The sequence below is a fragment of the Lactuca virosa genome, chromosome 3 (assembly GCF_052849685.1).
Source record: "Lactuca virosa cultivar CGN04683 chromosome 3, Lactuca_virosa_CGN04683_v6, whole genome shotgun sequence".
In the NCBI taxonomy this organism is placed as follows: domain Eukaryota; kingdom Viridiplantae; phylum Streptophyta; class Magnoliopsida; order Asterales; family Asteraceae; genus Lactuca; species Lactuca virosa.
In genome coordinates this window covers 26,840,245-26,864,823 of record NC_136428.1, presented here as the reverse complement: position 1 = coordinate 26,864,823, position 24,579 = coordinate 26,840,245, and the positions used below count along the sequence as shown (strand labels likewise).

General features: G+C 38.8%; 2 protein-coding genes across 2 annotated transcripts; one reads left to right on the top strand and one right to left on the bottom strand.

The window, feature by feature from the left end:
- Positions 1 to 12,873: 12,873 nt before the first annotated feature.
- On the bottom strand, positions 12,874 to 14,265 carry LOC145163372 (uncharacterized). The gene is made up of 6 exons (XM_079082215.1): positions 14,065 to 14,265; positions 13,794 to 13,946; positions 13,641 to 13,729; positions 13,530 to 13,553; positions 12,962 to 12,987; positions 12,874 to 12,890 (listed from the first exon to the last, which is right to left on the bottom strand). The coding sequence occupies exons 1-6, from the start codon at positions 14,263 to 14,265 to the stop codon at positions 12,874 to 12,876; spliced, it is 510 nt and encodes a 169-aa protein (XP_078938341.1).
- Positions 14,266 to 14,612: 347 nt separating this feature from the next.
- On the top strand, positions 14,613 to 23,402 carry LOC145163371 (uncharacterized). Its single transcript, XM_079082213.1, has 4 exons — positions 14,613 to 14,664; positions 21,295 to 21,371; positions 22,538 to 22,611; positions 22,700 to 23,402. Exons 1-4 carry the CDS (start codon positions 14,613 to 14,615, stop codon positions 23,400 to 23,402), a joined length of 906 nt encoding a protein of 301 aa, XP_078938339.1.
- The last annotated feature ends 1,177 nt before the right edge of the window (positions 23,403 to 24,579 follow it).

The following is a 24,579-nucleotide window of genomic DNA, read 5'->3' as shown; positions in this document are numbered from 1 at the left end:
ACGAGTGCATGAGCCAACTCGACGAGTCAGCAAGGGTTTCCCCAATAGTCTGAACGCGCTACAACTCGGCGAGTTGGTGAGACAACTCGACGAGTTGAGTTGGGATTTTTCAATTTCCTGAGGACAGGGGAGCTCGACGAGGCACATAGGTGCACTCGCCGAGTTCGGTCAACATGGGCTGTTGACTCAAGTGTTGACTTCCGTTGACTTTTAGGGTTTCGTCAATAGTGGATTTTGGAGACTATGGAGGGGTAAAATGGTCTTTTCACCCTTTTGAGACCTAGTGGTAGAGGTAGCTTGGTGGTTATCACAAATTGTTGATTAGAGATAATTATATTATGTAAGCGGAGTCTAGACTGTTCATGGGGTGCTAGATCTACTTGCTTACTTACGAGGTGAGTCTTCTCACTATACTTACCTAAGTGGTAATGTTGTGTGACCGGAGGGTCTTATTTGAGTCATCGACCGGAGGGTCCTATGTGCTTATATTGAGTTATGTGATATTATGCATCTTGTCTTTGTGATATATGCTATATTATTCTGTGCATTACTGAGTTAGGACTGGAGGGTCCAAACCGAGTTGTGAGACCGGAGGGTATTCACTGAGATACAGGACTGGAGGGTCCGACCCAAGCTATGAGACCGGAGGGTCTTCACTGAGACACATGACCGAAGGGTCCACACCGAGCCGTGAGACCGGAGGGTCCTCACTGGGACGCAGGACCGGAGGGTCCATGATGAGCTAGAGCCATGAAAGGCTTATTATTTGTGTACGTGGAATTTTGGGGAACTCACTAAGCTTTGTGCTGATAGTTTTGTGTGATATGTGTTTCAGGTACTTCTCAGGATCGCGGGAAGGTGACGGCTTAATTGTACACACTTGTTGCAAATTATGTTGTGGATTCTGGGATATTATCAATTGTTTCGTTGATTTGTGTTTTCGACATTTTATACATTGTGGTTTCTGAGAACATGTAACCTTGAGTTTTATGTGATTTAAAAATGAAAACATTTTTTGAAAATTTACGGTGTTACATTAGTGCCTCAGGAACCCCCCGAGGTCTTTACTTAGGATGCCATGGAAACCCTCCAAGGTCTTACACCCAAGTGCCTCGGGAACCCCCCGAGGTCTTGCATGAAAGTATCACAAAACAACTAACATACCACATAGCATATAACCAACTACTATACCATATAGCAAATAATGGGTCGGCCTTGGTGCCTTCGACCCATTGGTATGGTGAGGAGACTTACCTCTCACTGCTGAAGTCCCGCGAATAAATCTCTGGCTGCTGGCTGACCGGTCCCCGAACTATCAATCATCAAGACAAAACCCAATTAACCATTTGGGTTTCAATTCATAACCTTAAATCCACACTTGGGGTAAATGGACCATTTTACCCCTAACTCAACTTGGTTCAAAACTTAGGCCGAAACCTAATAGTCCACAAGGCCCAAATACCAAAAACTACCTAAGGCCCAATCCATGGCCTATTTTTCCAAATTGGGCCCAAAACCATAATGGGCCTCCACAAATAAATATCAACCCAAAACCTGATGGCCCAACAGGGCCCAAAACAAGAAAGCCCAAAAGATGGCCCAATCTGAAGCCTAAAACCCGAAATCCCACTCTGCTGAGTATGCGGGGCGTACTCAGCTTGTACGATAAGCGTACTGGCTTAAGAGCTTGTACGCTGCGCGTACAGGCTTGTACGCCCAACGTACACCTCTTGATCACTAACTCTTAATTCTAGCTCTTAATCCATTAAGTCAAGACGTCCAACACCTCAGAATAGCCAAATATAAGTGAGTTGATCCATAAAGTCGAATTCTTTAAGCCTTTGAATGGCTTAATGAAGCCCAAACAACAAAGATTAATTCCAAAAGGTCAAAATCACTCCCAAAATGTCATAAAACTTCTTAATACCTTAAGACCTCAGTCTAAATTCCCAGATCTGATTTCAAGGGACTTCTTAAGTCATAAAGTTTCTAACTTTATGACTTAACATAACTCAATGGGGTCCAAATCAAAACCCTAAGTCCCAAAATTCATGAAATGACTACCAAATCACGCATGGAAGGTTCATACCCATCAAGATCCAAACTTTATGACTCCATAACCTCAATAAGGACCAAATATGAAGCTCAAAGGTTCTAGAGTAACTTCTACTCTAAAGAACCACCTCAAAGGGACCAAAACCATGACAATGTACCAATTAGCTAGATCTACATGAAAAAGTTGTCAAGGTTAAGACTTTATACCTCCAGAAGATAGATCTAGGTGCACAAAGTGTAACATCCCAAAATTCAAGGCCAAAAATTTCGTTTTGATTAAGTTATATTATAAAACCATCAGTAATAAAACATTCATATTCATATCTCATGTCAAAACCAAAGTGTCAATAATCAAAGCATTTTATCATAAAACCATATCAGAGTATAATCCCAAGGATCTCGTGTGCGGAAAACATAGTGTGATGCGCTGCGACCAAGCCGGCTCGTTTCCTTTGAAACAAAGTACCTGAAACCAAAACTGTAAACCGTAAGCACGAAGCTTAGTGAGTTCCCCCATCATACCACATACCACATAATATCATCGGTATCTTTCAACTGGTAACTGCCATCGGTATCTTTCAACCAGTATCTGCCATCGGTATCTTTCAACCGGTAACCGGGGACTATTTCACCCCTACCACCATCTAATAATAATATATCATAAACATATTGATCACATACTAACATCATAACATAATGATCACATACTAACATCATAACATAATGATCACATACCAACATATCATAAACAAACAGATAAGCATTGCATGGGTTCTGTATAGCCCTTCAGTATCTTTCAACCGGTAACTACCATCGGTATCTTTCAACCGGTAACTGCCATCGGTATCTTTCAACCGGTACCCGACATCGGTATCTTTCAACCGGTAACTGTCATCGGTATCTTTCAACCGGTATCCGCCATCGGTATCTTTCAACCGGTAATCGGGGACTATTTCACCCCCTATCAACAAGTCATAAACATATTGGTTCCATGATAACATAACATAAACATACTGAATCACATAATGGCATATCATAACCATACTGGTCACATAATATCATATCATGAACATACTGCTCACATAATGGCATATCATAACCATACAGGTCACATAATAACATATCATAACCATACTGCTAGGCATGCATGGGTTCTGCCCACCCCTTCGGTATCTTTCAACCGGTAACCGTCTTCGGTATCTTTCAACCGGTAACTGGGGACTATTGCACCCCTACTACTACTACTAACACATATCTCATAGCATCCCAGCACAATAAACATATCAAATAATGGAAACCAGATAATTATCACAAAGACAATCATCTCAAACATAATCACCTACTGGTGGGCAGGCATTGGTGCCTTAGACCCACCCCTACTGGAAGGTAACTCACCTCGCACTGCTAAAGTCCCGTAGACTTAACCCCACACTGCTGAAGTCCCGCAGACTCAACCCCAGCTGCTGGAGGACAGATTCCCGATCTGTCAATATCAAAACATCACCCAATTAATAATTGGGTTCCACTACATAACCATAAGTACATGCTTTGGGTAATTACTCCATTACCCCAAGCTTTGCTTATTCAAGCCCAAGGCCGAATCCATAGGCCCAAAGTCCATTAAGAATCAAAACCCAACACATGGCCCAATTTTCCAAATTGGGCCCAGGCCTAAACACGTTCTTATTTAAAGGCCCAACCAAAAAGTCCAGTCCAACATTTGGTATTCTAATGGCCCAATATCACATAATCACAAAGGCCCAGACTATGGCCCATCTATGGCCCAATTTTCCAAATTGGGCCCAACTCCTCAGATGGGCCTTACTTCAACGCCCATTAACTATCCAATCATCAAGGCCCAACAATAAACCCAAGTGAAATTAGGGTTTCACATAAAATGACGATTAGGGTTAAGTGTTTCTCACTTAACCCATTAAGGACTTAATCCATTACGTCCATCACTCTTCTAAATAAATCATATGGTGTGATTGGGCTTAACACACAATTCCATTCCAGTGGCCCAAATGTGGTTCCCGATAGGTCCAAGCCCATAAATCCAATATTAGGGTTTTCTAAACCTTAATTAGGGTTTCCAATCCCCATCTTAGCCCAATAGGCCCAATTGATACGTCTTTTGATCAATTAAGGTTCATTAGGCCCATTAGGGTTTCACTAGCCCCATCAAGCCTCATTGGGCCCATTAAGGTTTGTTAGTCCCTTTGTCCAAACATCCAAACAAGTCACAATCCAACAAGGCACACCGCCACCCGACACGGCGGCCAGTGGCGGCAGGAGGCGGCAGCCACCACCTCACGGTGGTGGTTTTTAGTTTCTTTCTCGTTATTCCATTTCCAATTACATTTTACAAGGCTAAATCTCAAGTAAACACACGCCCACTCAGTAAGATAAACACACGCATGGCGGCACATGGTGGCAGCCACCACCTCACGGTGGTGGTGGTGGCGGTTCTTGGTTTTCTAGCCAACAAACTATTACATATCATGTCACATTCATCAAAAACACTCCTACACACACCAAAATATACACATAGTGGAGTACCTACGCAAGACTCACACGCACACACATGTACAACCACCTAACGTGGTGGTTGACGGTGGCAGGAGGTGAAAACCGCCGCCTCACGGCGGTGGTAATGCCCTTCTCTTGATTTCCAGACCGAGATGCATCCACAGAAGAACAAAACACCACGTTACCCACACATACATGCGACATGAAGGCTGGAACGCACGCTACAACCACCCTCGGGGTAGTAGATGTTGACCGGAGCAATAGGCGGCGGTCGCGAGCGCATGGAGCGCCAAAGATCCAAGAATAATAACCCATCCATGGTGTGCGGTGGTCCTTCCTCGGCAGTTTACGGCTTCTCCGGCAGTGAAGTCGTGGCGGCAGCGCTCGGACTCGTCTGGCAGCGGCAGCAGCAGCTTCGCTCGTGAACTCTTCACAGCCCCGTCGCCGAAACCTTGACTCGTTGAACCCTCTCTCTCGCCGGAAAAACACATGGTGGAAATTCGGTGGTGTTTCAATGGGAATCGATGGTGCAAGATAGCGATGAGGGAGCTGGAGGCAGAGGTCGGGTGGAGGGGGATACAAGGTGTGTTGGCGGCTGACTCAAGGCTCTTAGGGTTAGGGTTATGTTCAGCGAAATACCCGACACCCTTGCGCATATTACCATAATGTCACAAATAGCCCCTCCATTCACATTTTCTTTCAAAGTCAGCCCATAATTTACCCTTTTTAACCTCTTCCCTTAAAACTCTTACAAATTAAGTCCCATAAATTACCAAACAACCCCCATCTTCTAAAATCTTTACAATTAGCTCTTCGAGACCATCCTTTTATACATAATTATTTATTTTAGGGCTACGAGTCCTTCATTTATTTATTTATTTATTTAATAAATAAGCGGGTGTTACATAAATCTTGGATCCAAAAGCTCCAAGTCAAACAATGACTTTCAAGAAGTTCCTTCTTCCTCCTCAAGCACCAAAACACACAAAAATCACTTTGAAGCTCTACAATCACTCAAATGGGGGCTAAGGGTCGATTTCTAGGGTTTAGAGGGATGGAGGCTAAAGATATTAGGGTTAGGTTATGTGATAAGGAGCTTAATAAGGGTCCATGACCCTAAAATAGGGTTCTAATCTGACTGGCGTACGCCCAGCGGACATATGGTACGCCCAACGTACTCCGAAGAACATTCGCGACCATCCTGGTCAGTACGCCCAGTGTACTCCAAGGTACGCCCTGTGTAATGCCTTCTTCACTAGTACTCCCTGTGTACGCTTTGTGTACGCCCCGCGTACTCGGCTACGCCTGAAAACCACGAAACTTCCGAAGGCCATAACTTCTTTATTATAAGCCCGATTCCAACAATCCTTATATCCATGGGAAGGTAACGAGAATCCCTACACTTCTATCAACTCATACCTTTCTTAATACCTTCCGAACAAAAATCCATTTTCTACAAAATCCCGAACTGACACTTCACCGAAACACCCCTAGGCTCCAAAACACGAACCGAACACCCAGATCACTTCTAATACATCACTCGCACCCAAATGGGCCTATATCTTATCTTTTCAAAAGCCCTAATCCTTATTATGACCGATCTTCAGGCCACAACCTCAGACTAGGAATCCATTCGGAACAGGATGTTACAACTCTCCCCCACTTGAATTAGATTTGTCCTCGAAATCCGTCCTTACGTTCCCCAGCACATCCAACAATCTGGTCCATACCTCCATAATCTGGAATAAATACAGCCTTCCCAAGGAAACCTGATACCAACCCTAAAAGGACTTACCCACCTGTAAATGAACGAACCTTAAACCCTCTTGCATAAATCACCTCTATCCTTCCAAAACTCAAAACTTCAAATTGACCTAGCTTTTCGACAACTGCCCACACTGAACCATCAGCGAACTTATTCCATAAGAAAACCATCCTAAACAAAATAATTTCCACCCATAATACCTTGAGGCTTCCAAAGGAATAAAGTTACTAATCAAATGCAGCTGCAGAACGCTCAACTAGACAGGAGGCTCAAATAATCCTTCGAGTAGGAGACTCATCCCTGCAACGGTTAGACTCAGACGAGAGCTGCACAACAGGGTCTAATCAGGCACTCTGAGATTATTTAATCCAACTGCAAACAACATAGCATATACCCCGAATACAAGCAACTCCTCACACGATTCCCAAGTCACTAAACCCACTTCGACTCTTCGTGCTACCACTTACTGCTTTTCAGAGCACCTGAGACCTCTCTGATCCCACCTTATCTGACAACCACTCGAAACACCGGACCCTAACCGATTGTTGGGCCACAAACACACACACAACAGTCCCACGTGTATCCCAAAAATAAAACCGACTGATAGGGCTTGCTTAACACACCTTGCCATCAAACTTCTGCTAACAGAATGAACGCAACATGACCCACTGCAGTCTCATCTCATACCTGATCTCCAACAACCCATCTTTTTCTCATTTCAAACTTGTTGTGGCTCTTTCACGGATAAAACCAACGCAATACACATCACAATAACTCGAACTGCCATCAACTAAACCCATCCATTACCCTTGAACCGTTTGATTGATGCCCTCAGCGCATAAATATCTTAATCCTTATTCCACTGGAACGAAAATCTCACACTGAACACGCATAACTGTGATTCGGTATCTTACCTAAAACCAAATTGATACTCCACTCCTACCCCGAGGTCCCCGAATCTGCATTTGCATAATGCACCACAACTTCCCGATATCCCTTACTTGACCGATAAATAACTACCCTTAAGCCAATCCCCGAGACTACCAGTCTCGCACCTGGTCCAACCACCAGGTTCCCCAAGAGATTATATATCAAGGCTACCCAGCCTAAACCCTACTGCGTCACATACTGATTACCCGCATGTCCTGCAACTCAAGATCCAACCCTTGACTCAACAGTCTCTACCAGTTCCAACCTGAATTTCCATAATCACCCAAGCTTGCCAGCAGATCCCAAAGACCCTCATCCTAGAACATAGAATAATTCCCTGACAACCCTGGCCGGCATGCCTAAAGCACGAGCTGATCCCCCTTCCATGCTTATGACCATCTCATGAATAGTCTACTTCGAACAGATGAATGCTATGATCCCATCGCAACTTAATACTACTTGAATACCACCATGCTTACCACCCATGGCCTCACCGCACTCATACTATCACAACGTCGCACCTCTCGAGCCGAATCCTAAATCCCATCAGGAGTTCCGATCACACCTACGGATTCCCACTGCTTACTATGCATGATCAAGGCGATGCCGATCGACGATTGGGAGTTTCCTGAACTTCCACCAACACAACCCAGGCCTAAGCAGCCACTTGTTTCTCCCCCACTTGGGCTCGACAATGCTCTTCCACCTCGTACACCTTATGGACCTCCGATCCATTTCCATCAATCTGCATGACCCGCCCAAATCCTACGTCGAACAACACTAGCTCCCCATTGCTAGCCAAACACAATGATCACTCAACTCTGGATATCCTGAAGAATACTCTTGTAATCTTAACCAATCGGATGATCCTAATCACTTCCCAAGCCACCTTTTTACCAAAGAAATCCGAAGGCGAATACAAATTTACCAACATCTTACCGCTGTCTACGGACTGGTAAATGCTACGGGCTACCCCGCAGTCTTACAGCACCGTCACCTCACCACAATTGTCCAAAACCTTACCACCGATCCATCAGATCGAACACGCCCAAAGTCGAGCACCCACTCGCAATGTCACCTGCTGACACAATCAATCCTGCTACGCTTGTAGCAACCCATACTCCTGGAGCTATAACTCCGTCGTACAGTTTCCCGCACGTGCTGTACTGAGTCCGACCCTGCTGGCCTCTCAAACGTTGTTCATAAGTCTTGGATATCTTCCTGGGACCCTCCAATATATGCACCTGATCTGGTCCCCTCTTCCCAAAGTGCTCCAAATCATCTCCCGCTCTCGGGATCTAGAAATCATATCACTCACGGTCCAACACCCTGACGCCTTCACCAGCTCAATCGTCCACGACTGAAATGCAGTAGTTGAAGCAACCTCTGCCCAAAACCAGGCTACAAACTACTCCCAAGACATAGTCTCCGATCCCGAAAGCGCAATTGATCGCACAATCAATTCGTGCCGCCCAATACAAGAGATACAAGGCGAACCGAACCCTACATCCTAAGGGGTAGGGACTAGTGCGGAAAACACTTTCCATCTCCTTAGTCCAACGCGAACTCAAATCCCTGGCAGTCCTTCCACTAACTGGCTCACCACCGGATCCGGGACCAAACCCTGGTCCTTCCCCATGTGTGCTCATCCTTATCTGGCAAAGCAGCTATCCCCACAATCAGAGCATAACCAAGAATTCTCCTTCCCATAAGCTTCTTAGATTTTCTAATACTCTCACCGATTCGAGTATGGATCATGTGCTTTCAGTAGTACGGGCCTAATACTACCTTCCACACCTATCCATACTTTCCTCAACAATCCTCCCGAATCCTCTAAGTCACCTACTCCACTGATGCACCAAATATTTGCTAAACAGCAACACGATACCCACCGAAGCAACTCCTAGCCTCCCCCTAGGTTCACAACCTCACCGAACCGCCCCACTAACTCACTTGAGCATATCCTAGGCTTTCCTAGGTTCCCAACCTCGTTGAAATGCCCCACCAAATCACTGGAGCATATCCTAGGCTTTCCAAGGTTCCCAACCTCGCCCTGCCATCATCTGTTGAAGAACTCCTCATGATGCCAGCCATCCACCTCCTGAATATCGTCATATTCACTTAGTGGCTGACTCCCATCATTCATGAGTTCCACAAAGCACAAAGAAAGCAACATTCGTGCAGTAGCACTCCGATCCAAAGAACTATCATAGGTTATTCAACCCACATACCACAACTCATGCCATCCACATCTACCCTCACTGTCGGCTTCCTTATGCATGCAAATTATACACAGAATAGGATCTAATGGACTGTCAAATAATAGACTCTACCCTAGGACCACAACCATACAAGGAACAGGAAATAAGGCCAAATCAGTTATTCTAAGGCTATAAGAACCTGACCGTATACAATTTTCAAAGCATACACTTAGCAGTTACTAATATGAATAGTCATTCTCATTCCAGCATGGCATCTAATACCCCCAAAGCTACAAGCATCACATATCAGGCCAATCTATCGCTGACTACTCAACACTAGCATACAAGTCTACCAGCTCATACAACATATAAAGGCATCTCTCCTAGCCCTAACTAGCATGTGATTCATAGATTCATAAATCAAGTCATAACAGATAACATATATTGGTATTCTGGGGAAAACTTACTTGAGCTCGGCCGATTGCATTCACCACACCCTTTCTTGTCTTAGAAAACTCTTTCCTTGAAAACATTTTTCTTTTGAAAACTTTACAGATCCTCGGTTTGAGTTCAGGAACACCCGAAAGTATGTCCGAATCCCTCAAACTAAGGCTCTGATGCCAACTTGTAACGACCCAAAAATCAAGGGTAAAAATTTCATTTTTCATTATAGTCAAAACACAGATATATTTTAAATCCAAGCTTTCCAAAAACATTGCTAATTAAAAACATTTATCAGAGTTCATCCCAAAATCAAATATTGCGGAAAACATGGGTGTGTGCGTTGTGATCAAGTTGGGCCTTTCCTTTCCAAACTGATGATACCTGAAACCATAAACAAAACTGTAAGCACGAAGCTTAGTGAGTTCCCCAGAACATATCCCACATAATCCACATAATCACATAAACCATATCAATCACATAAGACATGCATATAAACATATAAGGAAGTCGTGGAAACCCTCCAAGGTCTTACTCCGGGTGCCATAGGAACCCCCACATAGTCTTAGCCTAACTACCATATAAACCATACATACAAACATATAACGATGCCCTGGAAACCCTCCAAGGTCTTACTCCGAGTGCCATGGGAACCCCCACATGGTCTTAGCCGAATGCCTCAAGAAGCCCCCGTGGTCTTGACTAAGGATGCCATGGAAACCCTCCAAGCTCTTACACCCTAGTGCCTCGGGAACCCCCCGAGGTCTTTACTTAGGATGCCATGGAAACCCTCCAAGGTCTTACACCCAAGTGCCTCAGTAACCCCCTGAGGTCTTTCATGCAAGTATCACAAAACAACTAACATACCACATAGCATATAACCAACTAGTATACCACATAGCAAATAATAGGCAGGCCTTCGTGCCTTCGACCCATTGGTATGGTGAGGAGACTCACCTCTCACTGCTGAAGTCCCGCGAATAATAGGCCGGCCTTGGTGCCTTCGCGCAGCGTACTCCGAAGAAAATTTGTGACCATCCTGGTCAGTACGCCCATCGTACTCCACAGTACATCCCGCATACTGCCTTCTTCACTACTACGCCCCGCGTACTCGGCTACGCCTCAAAATCACAAAACTTCCGAAGGCCATAACTTCTTCGTTATAAGCCCGATTCCGACGATCCTTATATCCACGGAAAGGTGACGAGAATCCCTACACTTCTATCAACTCATACCTTTCTTATGACCATCCGAACAAAAATCCATTTTGCACAAAAGCCCGAACTGACACTTTACCTAAATACCCCTAGGATCCAAAACACGAACCGAACACCCGGATCACTTCTAATACATCAGCCGCACCCAAATGGGCCTATATCTTACCTTTTCAAAAGCCCTAATCCTATGATGACCGATCTTCGGGCCACTGCCTCAGACTAGGAATCGATTCGGAACAGGATGTTACATGTGTGTCATAAACTTCAGCAACCATTTACGATATGCATTTATGACACGTCTTTACGATACTCATTTATACATAATACAAAAATATGGAAACAAATATATACCAAAACAATCAATTTCATCCATTAACATCATGTCAAAAAATTGTAATACATTAGGATAGTATTTGCTGAGAGCCCAAACAGTTATATAAATCAATGAAAGTAAAACTCAGAAATTTTCTAGTTTTCATAATCCTAACAATAGTAGCATCAACCTGCAATATATTTAAAAAAAATGTTGTTGTAAATTTAAAATTACAAAAAAATTAAAGCAGTTTCGAAAAAAAATAATTGGACCTGATATTGACGATCTTGGAATACTCTCTCTGTGGTGCTTGCATTTTCTTCCACAGTTTCCTTCAATTGGATAGCATTCACATGTACATCGAATGAAATGGAATGATGAAATAAGCAAGGGAATGGAATGAGTCATTCCATTCCAATTTCATATGAACTTCACATTATATATTTTTATAAAAAAATTAATTGATCTCACCTTTATACGATAAAGAGGAGCAGTAAATACATCATTAAACATGAAGGAATCATTGTCATCCACTTCCCTCCATTTTGGAATCTGAGAAAAACATCAACAATATCAGTTAGTAGGCTGTGGAAAAGACATAAATGCAGCAACACATGCCCTTTCTGCCCCAATTTTATGAAGAACCTGAAAAATGAAAAAAAAATAATCAATGAGAGTACAATGCTATTTCTTACAAATGTGTTTTTGTTTTGTTGTTGTTGTTGTTGTGATAGAAATTGGGTGGGGTTCACCTCTCGACTACCAGCATCACCAAAGTATACAGGAAGGTCAAGTGAAAGTATATAACTATTTCTCACAGTTAACCCAAAAATTTATAAAAAGAAGTTCATATCCTTAAAAACTTTAAATATTACTTCAGTGTCCTTATAAACTTTGAAATTACATATATATCATTCTAAAACTATAAAATTCTCATATATATCCAAACCTAAATTTTAATTTGGATTATGTCAATTTATTTCTTTATTATGCATCTTACTTTCATTTCTCTATTTTACAACTTCGTACCTTAAATCTTTTTCTTATCAAGATATGGCACTTTAAAAAATCACCCCAATTATAGCATTGTACTTTCAATCTTTTTCTTACTAAAACAACCATTAAAAATCCACTCAATCATAGCAGTGAATTCCTTCATGTTTAAATGACATTGTTATGATTGAGTAGTTTTTTTTAATACAATGTTGTAACAGAAAAAGAAATGAAAGTACAATGCTGTAATTGGGAAGGAAATGAAAGTAGGATGCTATAACGGGACAAAAACTACTAGTGAGAGAGAGAGAGAGAGAGAGAAGGAATACCTGGCAAAGGAGGATTTTCATGCTATAACAATTTGTAATGTTTTTTTGTTACTTTTTCTTGAAATGATCTCTTCCCATGTGGATTATGGTACTCATTCAACTACACATTCTGTTTATCTACAAATCAAAAAAAGTCAAAAGGTCAACAGATTATCAGAAAAAGTCAAAATGAAAAAAAAAACTCATACTTGGTGAAAACTCATACTGAAGTAACCTGAATGTACAAAGTTCAAGTTTGAAAAACTGAAATCATAAGATAATGTTGTGAGGAAAGTATTATATTATACCTCTTGAAGAAAATCTGCAACGTTTTTCCTCTTTGGGCAACGAAAACCCATAGAAGCAAAAAAACTAAGAGCAGCATTACGAGGTCCTTAGTAGACAATTTGACCTTCACATAACAAAATCAAGTCATCAAAAAGCTCAAATGTCTTCGGGTCTGGTTTCAATAAGGAAATGACAGCTGTCCCATCAAGAGCACGAGTTGAGTGCTTAAGATATTTGATGATTTGATATGTGGTTGAACTATCTAGCCCTGTTGATATATCATCCATAAATAGAACCCTTGAGAGTCCTACTAGTAGTTCTCCTGTGTAAATTAATGGTGAATTATTCAATACACAAAAATAGTAAAAGTTAAATGAAATGGAATATTATATATATATATATATATATATATATATATATATATATATATATATATGATGGTTTACTTACCTGAAGTCAACCGTTTCATAGGGTTGGATTCATATATACTTGCATATATTCACTAAACGACGCCTAATCAACAACAGATCAAGGTTAAAAAAGAAAAAATTGATATATTATAAATTTATAATCATATACAAGAAAAGTTGAAAACTTAACCTGATGATATTATCAAGTGTAAGTTCATCATTGAATAACTTTGCAAATCCCAATATTTCCTCATTAGAAACAACGACACCTGTTTTGGCCTGTATCATCACATTGCAAATATGTAAACAAACAAGCATACTTTGGAAGTGGTGATTACTACACTCTTTCCTTGCTAAGAAATTCATCAAGATCCTCTGCTGTTTTCTTAACTTCTCCACTCCTGATGTTTTGGATCTCTTTTGCCATCTCTTTAACTGTATCTTGAAGAAACTTTGCATATTCTATTCTTGCATTTAGCTTTCTTTTCAATGCCTCCTACAATAAAATCAACCACCACACTTGTCCACACAACTCAATAAAAATCCTCCATAAAGAGAAAAACTTTAAAGAGTTTTAGAAGACTAGGTATAGGTAGTTGATTCAATTAAGATACCCGTTCTTTCATCATAACCTGAAAAGTAGAAGGTAACATGTTGTGGAATACTTTCAAGAATATTGGAAGCAAAAACTCCATGAAAGGTACGATGATAAAAACAGCAACAGGAACAAGTCTAAAGATATCTGCAGTGGTTCGTGTGTGTTGTTGTCTCTCTCTCCTTAAGAGACTCTTTCCATTAGCAAGCTTTAGAAGCATTTTGGAACTGATCCTCACATCAGCACCAAGGAGCTTAATCCCAACCAATAATGCTTCATGCTTGATACAAATTCATTTTTCCAGTGACTCATTTTCTTACCCCAATCTTCCCTTCTCAATACAAAGTTAAAGAACAAATGAGACTTACACAAACACAAACACTTGTTGGAATTTTAACAGAAAAAGTTATCTGCTCATGGAAGCCACAACTCTTAGAGCTGGACGAATACCTGATAACACACCACATGTCCTGTGGAAAATGGATTTTGATTCTTTCACCTTTTTGGTTTTTGCTTTAGCCTTGGAACTGCTTAAGCCCTCAACAGCTTGATCGCATTCCTCTGGAGATGGCGGTGAGCATGGAGGACTCGTTAGTTGAGGAACTGAAGATCGAGAGAAGTAGATGGAGGTTCTATGAACCGAAACCCTCGTTCCAACAATAGTTGTGGTTCCAACAACTGTACCCCTTTGATTTCAATTTCATGGCCAGGTGACCAAAACACCTTAGATTTCACTAAGAACCGGAACCCTAGTTCCAACAATAGTCGATTTTGTGGCCCTATATAGATTTTTAGGCACGAGACTCCTTGATTTCTGTCGACTGGTGTGGGAAAAATGAGAAGCGACCTTGGTTCTCTGATTGAGGGTTTTTGGATATTTGACTGAGTGAATTAGAGTGGGGGCAGAGAATGGGTGGAGACATCGGTCGGAGATCGGAGATTTGGTGATGGTGCGATGTTGTTGTGGGAGAAAATAGCAGTGACGGTGAGAGAGACATCGGGGTTCTCCGATTGAGCGTTTTTTTGGTATTTGATTGTGAGAGAGAGAAGAACGATGGAAAGAAAGTAGAGGAGAACATGGCGGCTTTTCAAACTTTTGGGAATTTCATTTCCCCCGTAAGCTTCTAAAGAAGAGAACGTGTGTTGATGAAAAAAATATAAAACGACTTGCGTACACGACACACATTTTATCATATGCGCCCTCCGTGTTTTTTTTGGACACTAATTTTAGGGCAAGCACAAATGTGTGTCCTCTATCCTTCAAATTTTGTGAGAGCTGACATATTTTTTAGGTCACACACTTTAGCGTATCATAAAACCATGCGTGTCATGGTTCACGTGTCATTAAAGGCCAGTTTTCTTGTAGTGACTAGTGGGAGCATAGTGAAATTCCTAATCTTGTATGAATAAAACATACTTAATCATTTGAAATCGCATTCTGACTAAGTGAGGTCATTTTCACCTTGACTCGGAAAGTGTTTCTAAAATGAAAGACTTAGGAAGGAGAAGATACATTCTTGGAATGTAAAATCTATAAGGGATAGATAAAATGAATGTTTTAAGTTTCATGTCCTTATACATATATTGGTAATATCTTGAAAGGGATCAAGACACAAGATTCTTTTGGAGAATTCTTGGCATTGTCATATGGCACCATTTTGAGCTAGCCTCAAAAGTATATAGCCCATAGGCTTGAACTAGAAGAAATGATTTATATTCTATTTTCTTAACAAATGAATTCATCATTTACGCCATATTATGCATAGGATATGATATTTGATCATGCTGTAAGCATGTCATAGGATACTAATTGAATACATTGTTAAGTCACTGGATGACTAAGAGAGCATTCTAAGAGTACTTTAGAAGAACTAAGAGAATGTATATGAGACAATCAGTTTAGAAAGGATATTTATGGAAAGAGCTTTACAAGATGTTAATTTCTAAACAGATATAAATAATTATGAATTATAACTGGATTTTGACTTCATTATGGAATGAAGAGTAAGTCTTGTTGGAATGAGGTTCAAGCAAAACATAATGACAAAATCTACTACAAAATAAGAATACACACTTTAGAAGTTGAATTCAAATATGATTGGATGAATGGGATCATTGAAAAACTATGTTGATTTCTGCCATTCAAGGATCACCTAGAAATCTTTGTGACTTCGAGAGTATACTTAATCAAGCTAAGAGACTCTATTTCACGAAAGAACACCAATCATATTCTCCAAGATATTTAACTGTACTTAGAGTAAAGTTAAGTATGGAGATGATAGTATTCACAGGATTCATACAAATTAAATTTTGTCAAATCCATTGATAAAGTCATTCTTTTGAGCTAAGTGTGAATGGTCACACTTCAGCTATAAGACTTTATTATTCGAGAAATGGGTTTTTGATTTAGATTTAGTATTTGGATATTGGAACATTATAACAACAACTATTAGATAATGTTATAATATATTAGGATATAGTCATGACATAAAATACTTGTTGTGTTCTATATTAACATGTTTAATCCATGAATAATGTTATTATTCTAAAAGTTCATAGTCAGTTATAATTGTGGGAGCAGTTATGAAATAAGACTAATATGAATTGGATCGGTTGACTCTCACTAGATGAAAGTAGGCAAGTGGTTGTAACCAAGTTTCATAGGTACTTGTCAGAGAACTAATATTGAACTGACCTGCATCAAGATGATCTCATGGATCGCTATCATGAATGATACTTGATTAAAACGTACTATCTTTGTATCCTTAACACCTGAGATACATAGTGGGACTTAAGTGTAGGGAGTACTATGCTTTGATATGGTCAAATGTTGTTCCTTAACCGGGCAGTTATAAAAGCCATTTTCAAGTATGGTGTGAACTATGCAAGAGGCTTATGTAGTCAACATGGGATTTTTTCCTCTTATGTGTTGAGAGTTTGACATCTAAGGCGCCTTACCAAAAGTTGAACAACTAATGAGATTGATCGCAATCGGTATCTCATGTTCAACATGATGTCTGTAGAAAAGGGATAACTGATAAACTTACCTTATACACCAATTGTAGCTTTGATCTTTTTGGGAATTGGGCGCTGATAGAATGGCACAAAGTCGTATGTTGTTGGGGGCAGTGAAATATTGCTAGACGTTCACCACTGTCTATATCAGTCTAATATGATTCTTGCGCAAGTGGGAGATTGAAAGGTCTAGTATGCTCAAGAATCATATTAAAGTGATATTGCTAATTAACATATGATACTAATGGGTCATACTAACAACAACTTGATATAAATGATTATTTATTAGAAATTGATTTTAATAAATATTCAATAAACTCTTATAATTAAATTGGAAATTATTTATTTTATGGAAATAATAATTTTCATTAGTAAGTAACATAATATATCATATAGTATGATTTATTAAGTCATGTACAACATTTTGGACCAAAAGGACTTTTTATCTTTTACCAAAAGGTTAATGTTTATATTTTATAAAAGAGTTTATAAAAATTACCAAGTTTGACTTCCTTTTAATCATCAAAACCATGGGCATGCTTGCATGCATGCTAGTGATGGGTTTTTGATTATTTACAGAGAAAGAAACCATGCTTTAAAGGCATGGGAGACAAGTAGGCTTTAGGAGACATTATTGTATTAAAGTGTTAAGGACTTATGGTCCATAAAATCACTTTATGCATATAAAAGATGAGGCTTGCACTCATTCTTCTTCACTTGATGCAAGTGGTCGAAACTTGTTCTTTTTCTCTCATTCTCTCTAGTTTTGCTTTGAAGACTTGGAGATTACTTGCTTTTAAATGCCCTTTTTAAGTTCAGACTGGTTATGAACTTAAAGATTAAGGGTTTAAGAATTTATGGACTAACATCTACATCAATTTGAGTCATTGTTGGTGTCTCAAAGATTCCACATTCTTCATCAACTTCCAAGCCTCCCAAGAGGACCCAAAGAACAACAAAGGTTATTATTTATTCATCCTTTCTATGGTTGGTATTTAATCTTTCTATAACTTGCAAGAAGATCCTTGGTGGGTATAAAATGTTTATGTTATTTCAAAAATTAAAGTCTTCCGTTGCCATTATTTTCTAGTTTATGAAACTATTTTTGAACTAAAACCCAACACAAAGGGGTGAGGCTTAACCCATTAAGCCCTTAAACTCCAAAAACATAGACCCGAAATGCAGATATGACATCCAAAGGCTAGGAAATCACGTAAAGTTTCCAACTTTACATCCATGCATGCTAGAAGAAAGCTCTAAGGCTCAACATGGGCTTAATAAATTGCATGAATGGGACCTAGAGCTTAGTAAAGTTTGCAACTTTAAGCTAAGAGAGGTCATGAAAGGGTCAGATCTAACATAATAGCCCCTGGAACTCTTGACTTCTTGGACAACCCAACTATAAACCCAAGAACAAGATAAAACTTCAAACAAAGAGGTCTAGAAGATAACAAAGCAAGGTATCGACTTTATACCTCAAAAAGATTACAACAAATGGAGAGTTTCTGGATCTATAACCCTCCTTCCAAACTAGACACCTCCAACTTCAAAGCTACTTCCAAGGAACACCAAAAATCAAATCTCCAAGCTCAACATAAGCTCACACACACAACCTTTGAAGATAATGCACAAAATTAGGGTTTCTGGACAGAGGATGTTGGTAAGGAGGCAAACCAAGGGACTTAAGGTCTTTAAATAGGGTGCAAAACCCTAAAATTAGGATTTCTTCATAGCCGCCAACTCGCTGAGTTGGCCCAAAAATGCCCGCAGCCAAAATCCCCCTCGACACGACGAGTTGGAGCTTCTAACTCGTCGAGTCCCCATTGAAAATACAATAAATTAGGGAATTAAGCTAATACCAGATCCAAGCATTAAAATAAACACCTCAAAGTGACTGAAAGGACAACTTAAAGGGGTTAGAGTAGCTCATACTCCAAATACCTAAATAATGGGACCAAAATGACCCAACTCTATGGCTAACTTAGATCTATGCATAGAATCATCAAGTTCATAACTTTATACCTCAAAATGGATCTTGAAGGCGAGGTGTTCCTGGATTTAGAAGGCCTTGATCTCCCAAGATGATGCTTCTTTCTTCATTTTTCTTCAAAAGCACCAAACACACACACTTTTGAGCTCAAATGATCACACACAAGGGATTAGAGTTTCAAAGGACGAAATGAAGGTTGGAGGCTGAGGGGGGAATGAGGAATGAAGAGTTAATCATGCTTATATATGGATCAACCCCTAAAAATTAGGGTTTGAGGTTTCATTACGTACGCCCAGCGTACTAGTGTCCGCCCTAGTACGCTCAACATACACAACATACGACCATCGTACTACCCCCTGTTCAGAATTACCAAAATGTCACTCTGGGCCATTTTGCACTCTTTCTTGTACTCAATGACTAAAATGATATACTTGTCCATACATAGGGCTAAATGTGAAATTACCTCAACATCGGGACGTTACAAGTGGTCAATACAATTTCATAGGTTATTGATCTAACCATATATAAATAAAGAACGTATATAGTTGTATTTATACGTTCATATTAAAATATGATTTATGTTTAAAAATTGACTAATTAAATAAAGGGATTTTTTAAAACATTTTAGTTAGACGGAGATATATTAGTTAAATTTATAAAAAAAAAACCATTTAAATAAGCTAAACCTTTCAACTGGTCATTTATTTGGAGGTCAATATTAGTGAAATGATGAGTTGCATTTATTTTAAGTAATAAGATAGTGTAAGAAAATTAAAAATATATTGATCAGTCTATATATTGAGTAATCAAAATAGAAAAACAGAAAAAAAAACTATGTAGTTAACTGGTAATAAGTACTCGATAAATAAATTATAAAAAAAACTTTCAACGAAAATTCTTTGAAAAATAATACGTTTTATTTAATATTAACATATGATCAAATTATTTTTTATAAATATTAATATAGAATTTATACCGAAAATAATATGTAAAATAAGAATTATATGTGTAATATTATCTATGTTAAATAATTTAAATGATTAAAATAAAAATAATATATAAAATAAAAAATCATATATGTAAAATCTGTTAATATATAAATGATTATTTATATTAAAATATAAATTTGATCAAAAATAAAAATAATATATAACATGAGGGGTTGTAATTGTAAAATTTGTTTAGATTTGTGATGATATATTAGTGTAAGACAATTTTGGTCCATGTCTTTAACTGCAAAAAAATGTTAGATATAGTCCGAAAAGTTTCCAACTTATACCACTGGTTTAAAAATATAAACTTTCTCCGGATTTGGTCCCTAAACAATTTGAAATGACTCTTTTACCATTTTTATTTGTTTTTTCTATTTTTTTTATTAATTTCAGTATTTAAATAATTAGAAAAAAAATAAAAAATAAAATCCTACACCACCCATCCTTATCACTCCATAGTTAACCTCTTACCCCTCTCTCTACTATCTCTCTCTCACACACACACACACACACACACACACTCACACACACATACACATACACCTACAACTCAACATACACATACACACACACACTTGTAACTCGATCGTTGACCTTCTTTTATCATCCCACCCACCAAATTCTCTCTAATTTGTTCAAAACTCTAACTCTTTTGATTTGGGAGACATATTCAACGTCTTGTGGATCTAGGTCTTCTTCCAAATCATGGTCATCATCTTTAGAATTTGGAGATTGCAGGAAGTAGTGAGAGTTTTGAACATTCTGAAGATGATGAAGATGATTTCGAAGAAGACCTAGATCCGGAAGACTTTGAATATGTCTCCCAAATCAAAAGAGTTAGACTCGTTTGCCTAAAATTCCCCAAATCCATCTCCCATTCTTCATCTCTCCATCATAGACCCACTATTGCGATTATCAACAATCAATTATCACCATCTTCATCCTTTGTTCTTGTTTGTTAATGACATCACCTGCAAATATGAGGAAGGAAGAGGAATCAAGCATGTGATCATCTTCTCATATCTCACCACCCACACACCTTCGTCATCACAACCCATCACCATTGCCACCATCATCTGATGACCTGTAAAATCATATTTGAAGAGAAAATATAAGGAATAGGGAGATGGGTGGAACACACATATAAAAGCCCACATATTCCTTCCAAAAATACTGTTAATTAATTAAAGCTTGATCAAGCAGCCACAATCAATTTGTTTTTAATCTTTGTTATTGGTTTTTTTGTATGCAGATACAAAGAGGAGTAGGAAGCTGTTAGTGGTGATTGAAGCCATTCCACCATTTACCCACAAAAACTTTGATAACAGAGTACAAAGCTTCTTGCTCTGTTTACCCGAATTGTGCTTCACTTCAATACATATTTCCTCCACCCACAATGTGATAAGAACCCGCTTGTAGATGGGTGGATCAAAATCGACAGTTGTAGCGCCCTTCTTCTTCTTAACTGTCGTTTGTTTGACCCACCACCAACCCCAAGAAAGAACAGGAGATCGGTTAAAGGGAGGAAATCAAGCTTCCGATGAGGGGTAAGTTTGATAAGTCTATGATACATGTTTGAGGCGACGTTGAGGAGAAGGCGGTGTTTTCCGGTGAAGGTAAATAAGGGAGGGGATGTTGGTAGTCTCTCTGATGGTGCAAGTTGGACAATTAATTATAGGGTTTGAGATGTTTGTGGTGGTTGAGAGAGAAAAAGAGAGAGAGAGAGAGAGAGAGAGAGAGAGAGAGAGAGAGAGATGGTTTTGAGTTGGTGGGGCCATTTTTATTTCTAGTTAATTAATAAACTTCAAAGTATTTAAATAAAGAATAAAAAAGCAAAAATAAATAAATAAATAAAAAGGGTAAAACGGTCTTTTTATGTTTAGCAGGAATATAATCACAAAAAACTTTCATTTTGGACCATCCATGCAAATTCAAAAGTTTTTGGATCTTATCAATATTTTTTTGCTTACGAGATACCAAATTTGTAGTTTATGACAATGAGTTAGTGATATGTTAGACTACTCGGTATCGGCCCATGGAAGGGCGTTATTGCCTACGTGGCACTACCTACACGGCGTTACCACGAGGGGAACACCCCCTCATCCATTATTTGGTGCTTTGTTATGGTTGCAACGGACGATAACGCGTTTTGATTTTTTCAATTTACTCATTTTACCGTTGACAAACGATAATATTCTTTAAAAAAAATCGTTACCTATAAAATCACCACTTTTCTCTCTATTTCATATAAATTTAATCACCGTTTTTCTCTCTATTTCATATACTTTCAAAAAATTCCAAAAAAAATGATTTCGTTCGATGATAGTGATGACGATGATATGTTTGTCTCTAAGATGTACGAGTATTGCACGAACGTGCTACTATAACCAAATCCAGCTCCTTTATTAACCAGACGTGCGACGTTAAACAAAGATCGCGAAGAAGGGCACTGACATTTAGTTCATGATCATTTTGCGGATGATTGTGTCTACCAGCCACACGATTTCAAAAGAAGGTTTTGTTTGCTGAAAAATGTATTTGTTCGGATAGCCAACGCGTTGGAAAGCAGGTATTGTTTCTTTCAAATATAGCTTTTACATTATTTAAATACATTGCTTTTTTCAAATATAGCTTTTACATATTAAATATACGTTTAGGTATGAATTTTTCCAAATGAGATATGATGCTAGAGGTAAGCGTGGATTCACAGGGTTACAGAAATGTGTTGCTGCAATTAAGATTATGGCAATGGGAGAGTCACCTGATTCAATTGACGATTATATGAGAATGTATGAGAGAACTGCAAGAGAAAGTTTGTATAGATTGGCGATGGGTGTTGTCGAAACCTTCAGTGACGTTTATTTGCGCAAACATTCGTTGAATGATATACAACAACTATATGTGGCGCATGAAGAAAGATACGGTTTTCCAGGTATACTAGCAAGCATTGATTGTACACACCGGAACTGGAGAAATTGTCCCGTGGCGTGGAAAGGTCAATACACAAGTGGTCAGCATGGAACGCCTTCATTGGTATTAGAGGCTGTTGCATCCCAAGATTTATGGATTTGGCATGCTTTTTTCGGGGTTGCGGGTTCGAATAACGACGTGAATGTTCTTGATCAGTCACCAATATTCGATGATATTTTGTCAGGAAAGACACCAGATGCTCCTTTTACAGTGAATGGAAATAAATATAAGTTTGGGTATTACCTTACGGATGGAATATATCCAACATATTCCACATTCGTGAAGGCGTTTCGACATCCAGTTACACCACGAGAAATTTTTTTCAAGAGAAAACAAGAAGGAGCACGTAAGGATGTGGAACGTGCTTTTGGAGTTCTGAAGTCGAAATGACACATATTTGAACATGCGACACGACCATATCAGTTAGACGTTCTACAAGATATTATGTATCATGTATCATAATGCATAACATGGTGGTTGAAGATAAATGATGAAACATTACGGAGTATTCGGCTTCGGAGCCCGAACATATGCAATTTCAACCCGGGACAACGGAATATTTATATAGGGTCGTAGATATTCAAGACGCACGAAAACACAAACAACTTCGAGAGAATTTGGTTGATTTTATGTACGATGGAAATGCAAAATGAATAAACTAGGGGTAAAATGTAACTTTTTTTAAATGTTATGTTTTCGTAATGTTTTTTAAATGTTATGTTTAATTAAAAAATAGGTTTTATTTAAATAACATGTTTTAATTAATTAATTTTGTTTAAAAAATAAAATTAAATCGAAAAAAAAATGATGACATAGAAAGTTAAAGATGTTATAGCTAGTCGTTCATTTCATCTATTTGGTGTTATAACACCACAATGACATGTCATGTGAGGTGACAATTTTTGGATGTGATAACACTCCTTAACTAGTTGTTCACACCTATTAGTCTTAGTAATTTAACTTTAAAGTTAAAAACATTTGAAAGAAGTGCAGGTGATAAAAATTGATTCATTTATTAATAGAAATAGAAAGATTAAAACGAAGGTGATGGGTAAATATTAAATTTATATATTTTATCACCGCTGGCAGCCTGTTGAAAATGAAATATAATAAGAACAGAAATAACGTGGTGACAGATGACAGATGACTTGATAGAATGACCTATTAAGGTTTCAAACATGAAGTGATCCATTATCATTTTTATTTTTATTTTTTATTTTATAGATAATAGTTGAAGTGGGAAGTTTTTTATAAGAAGAGAAGACACTGAGCTCCGGACCCGCAGCCGCTGGGTCCAACCCGAAGTTGGCAAAATAATGATAACGGGACCACGTTTTCATAGCTGCTAAATTACCATCCGTTGAAGCGCTTTTCCGAACACCACCAGGCCCGATATAATTCTTGTTTTTTACAAATTTACCCCTTCACCACAAACTATTTATTTTATTATAATAACTTGATTTTGAACGGTCAATATCATCACGTTGCCATGAATGGGCCGGTTCTCGCAATCTTTGGAAGAAAATGTGCAAAAAACTTGTAAATAAATCAAGGAAACTTTTAATTG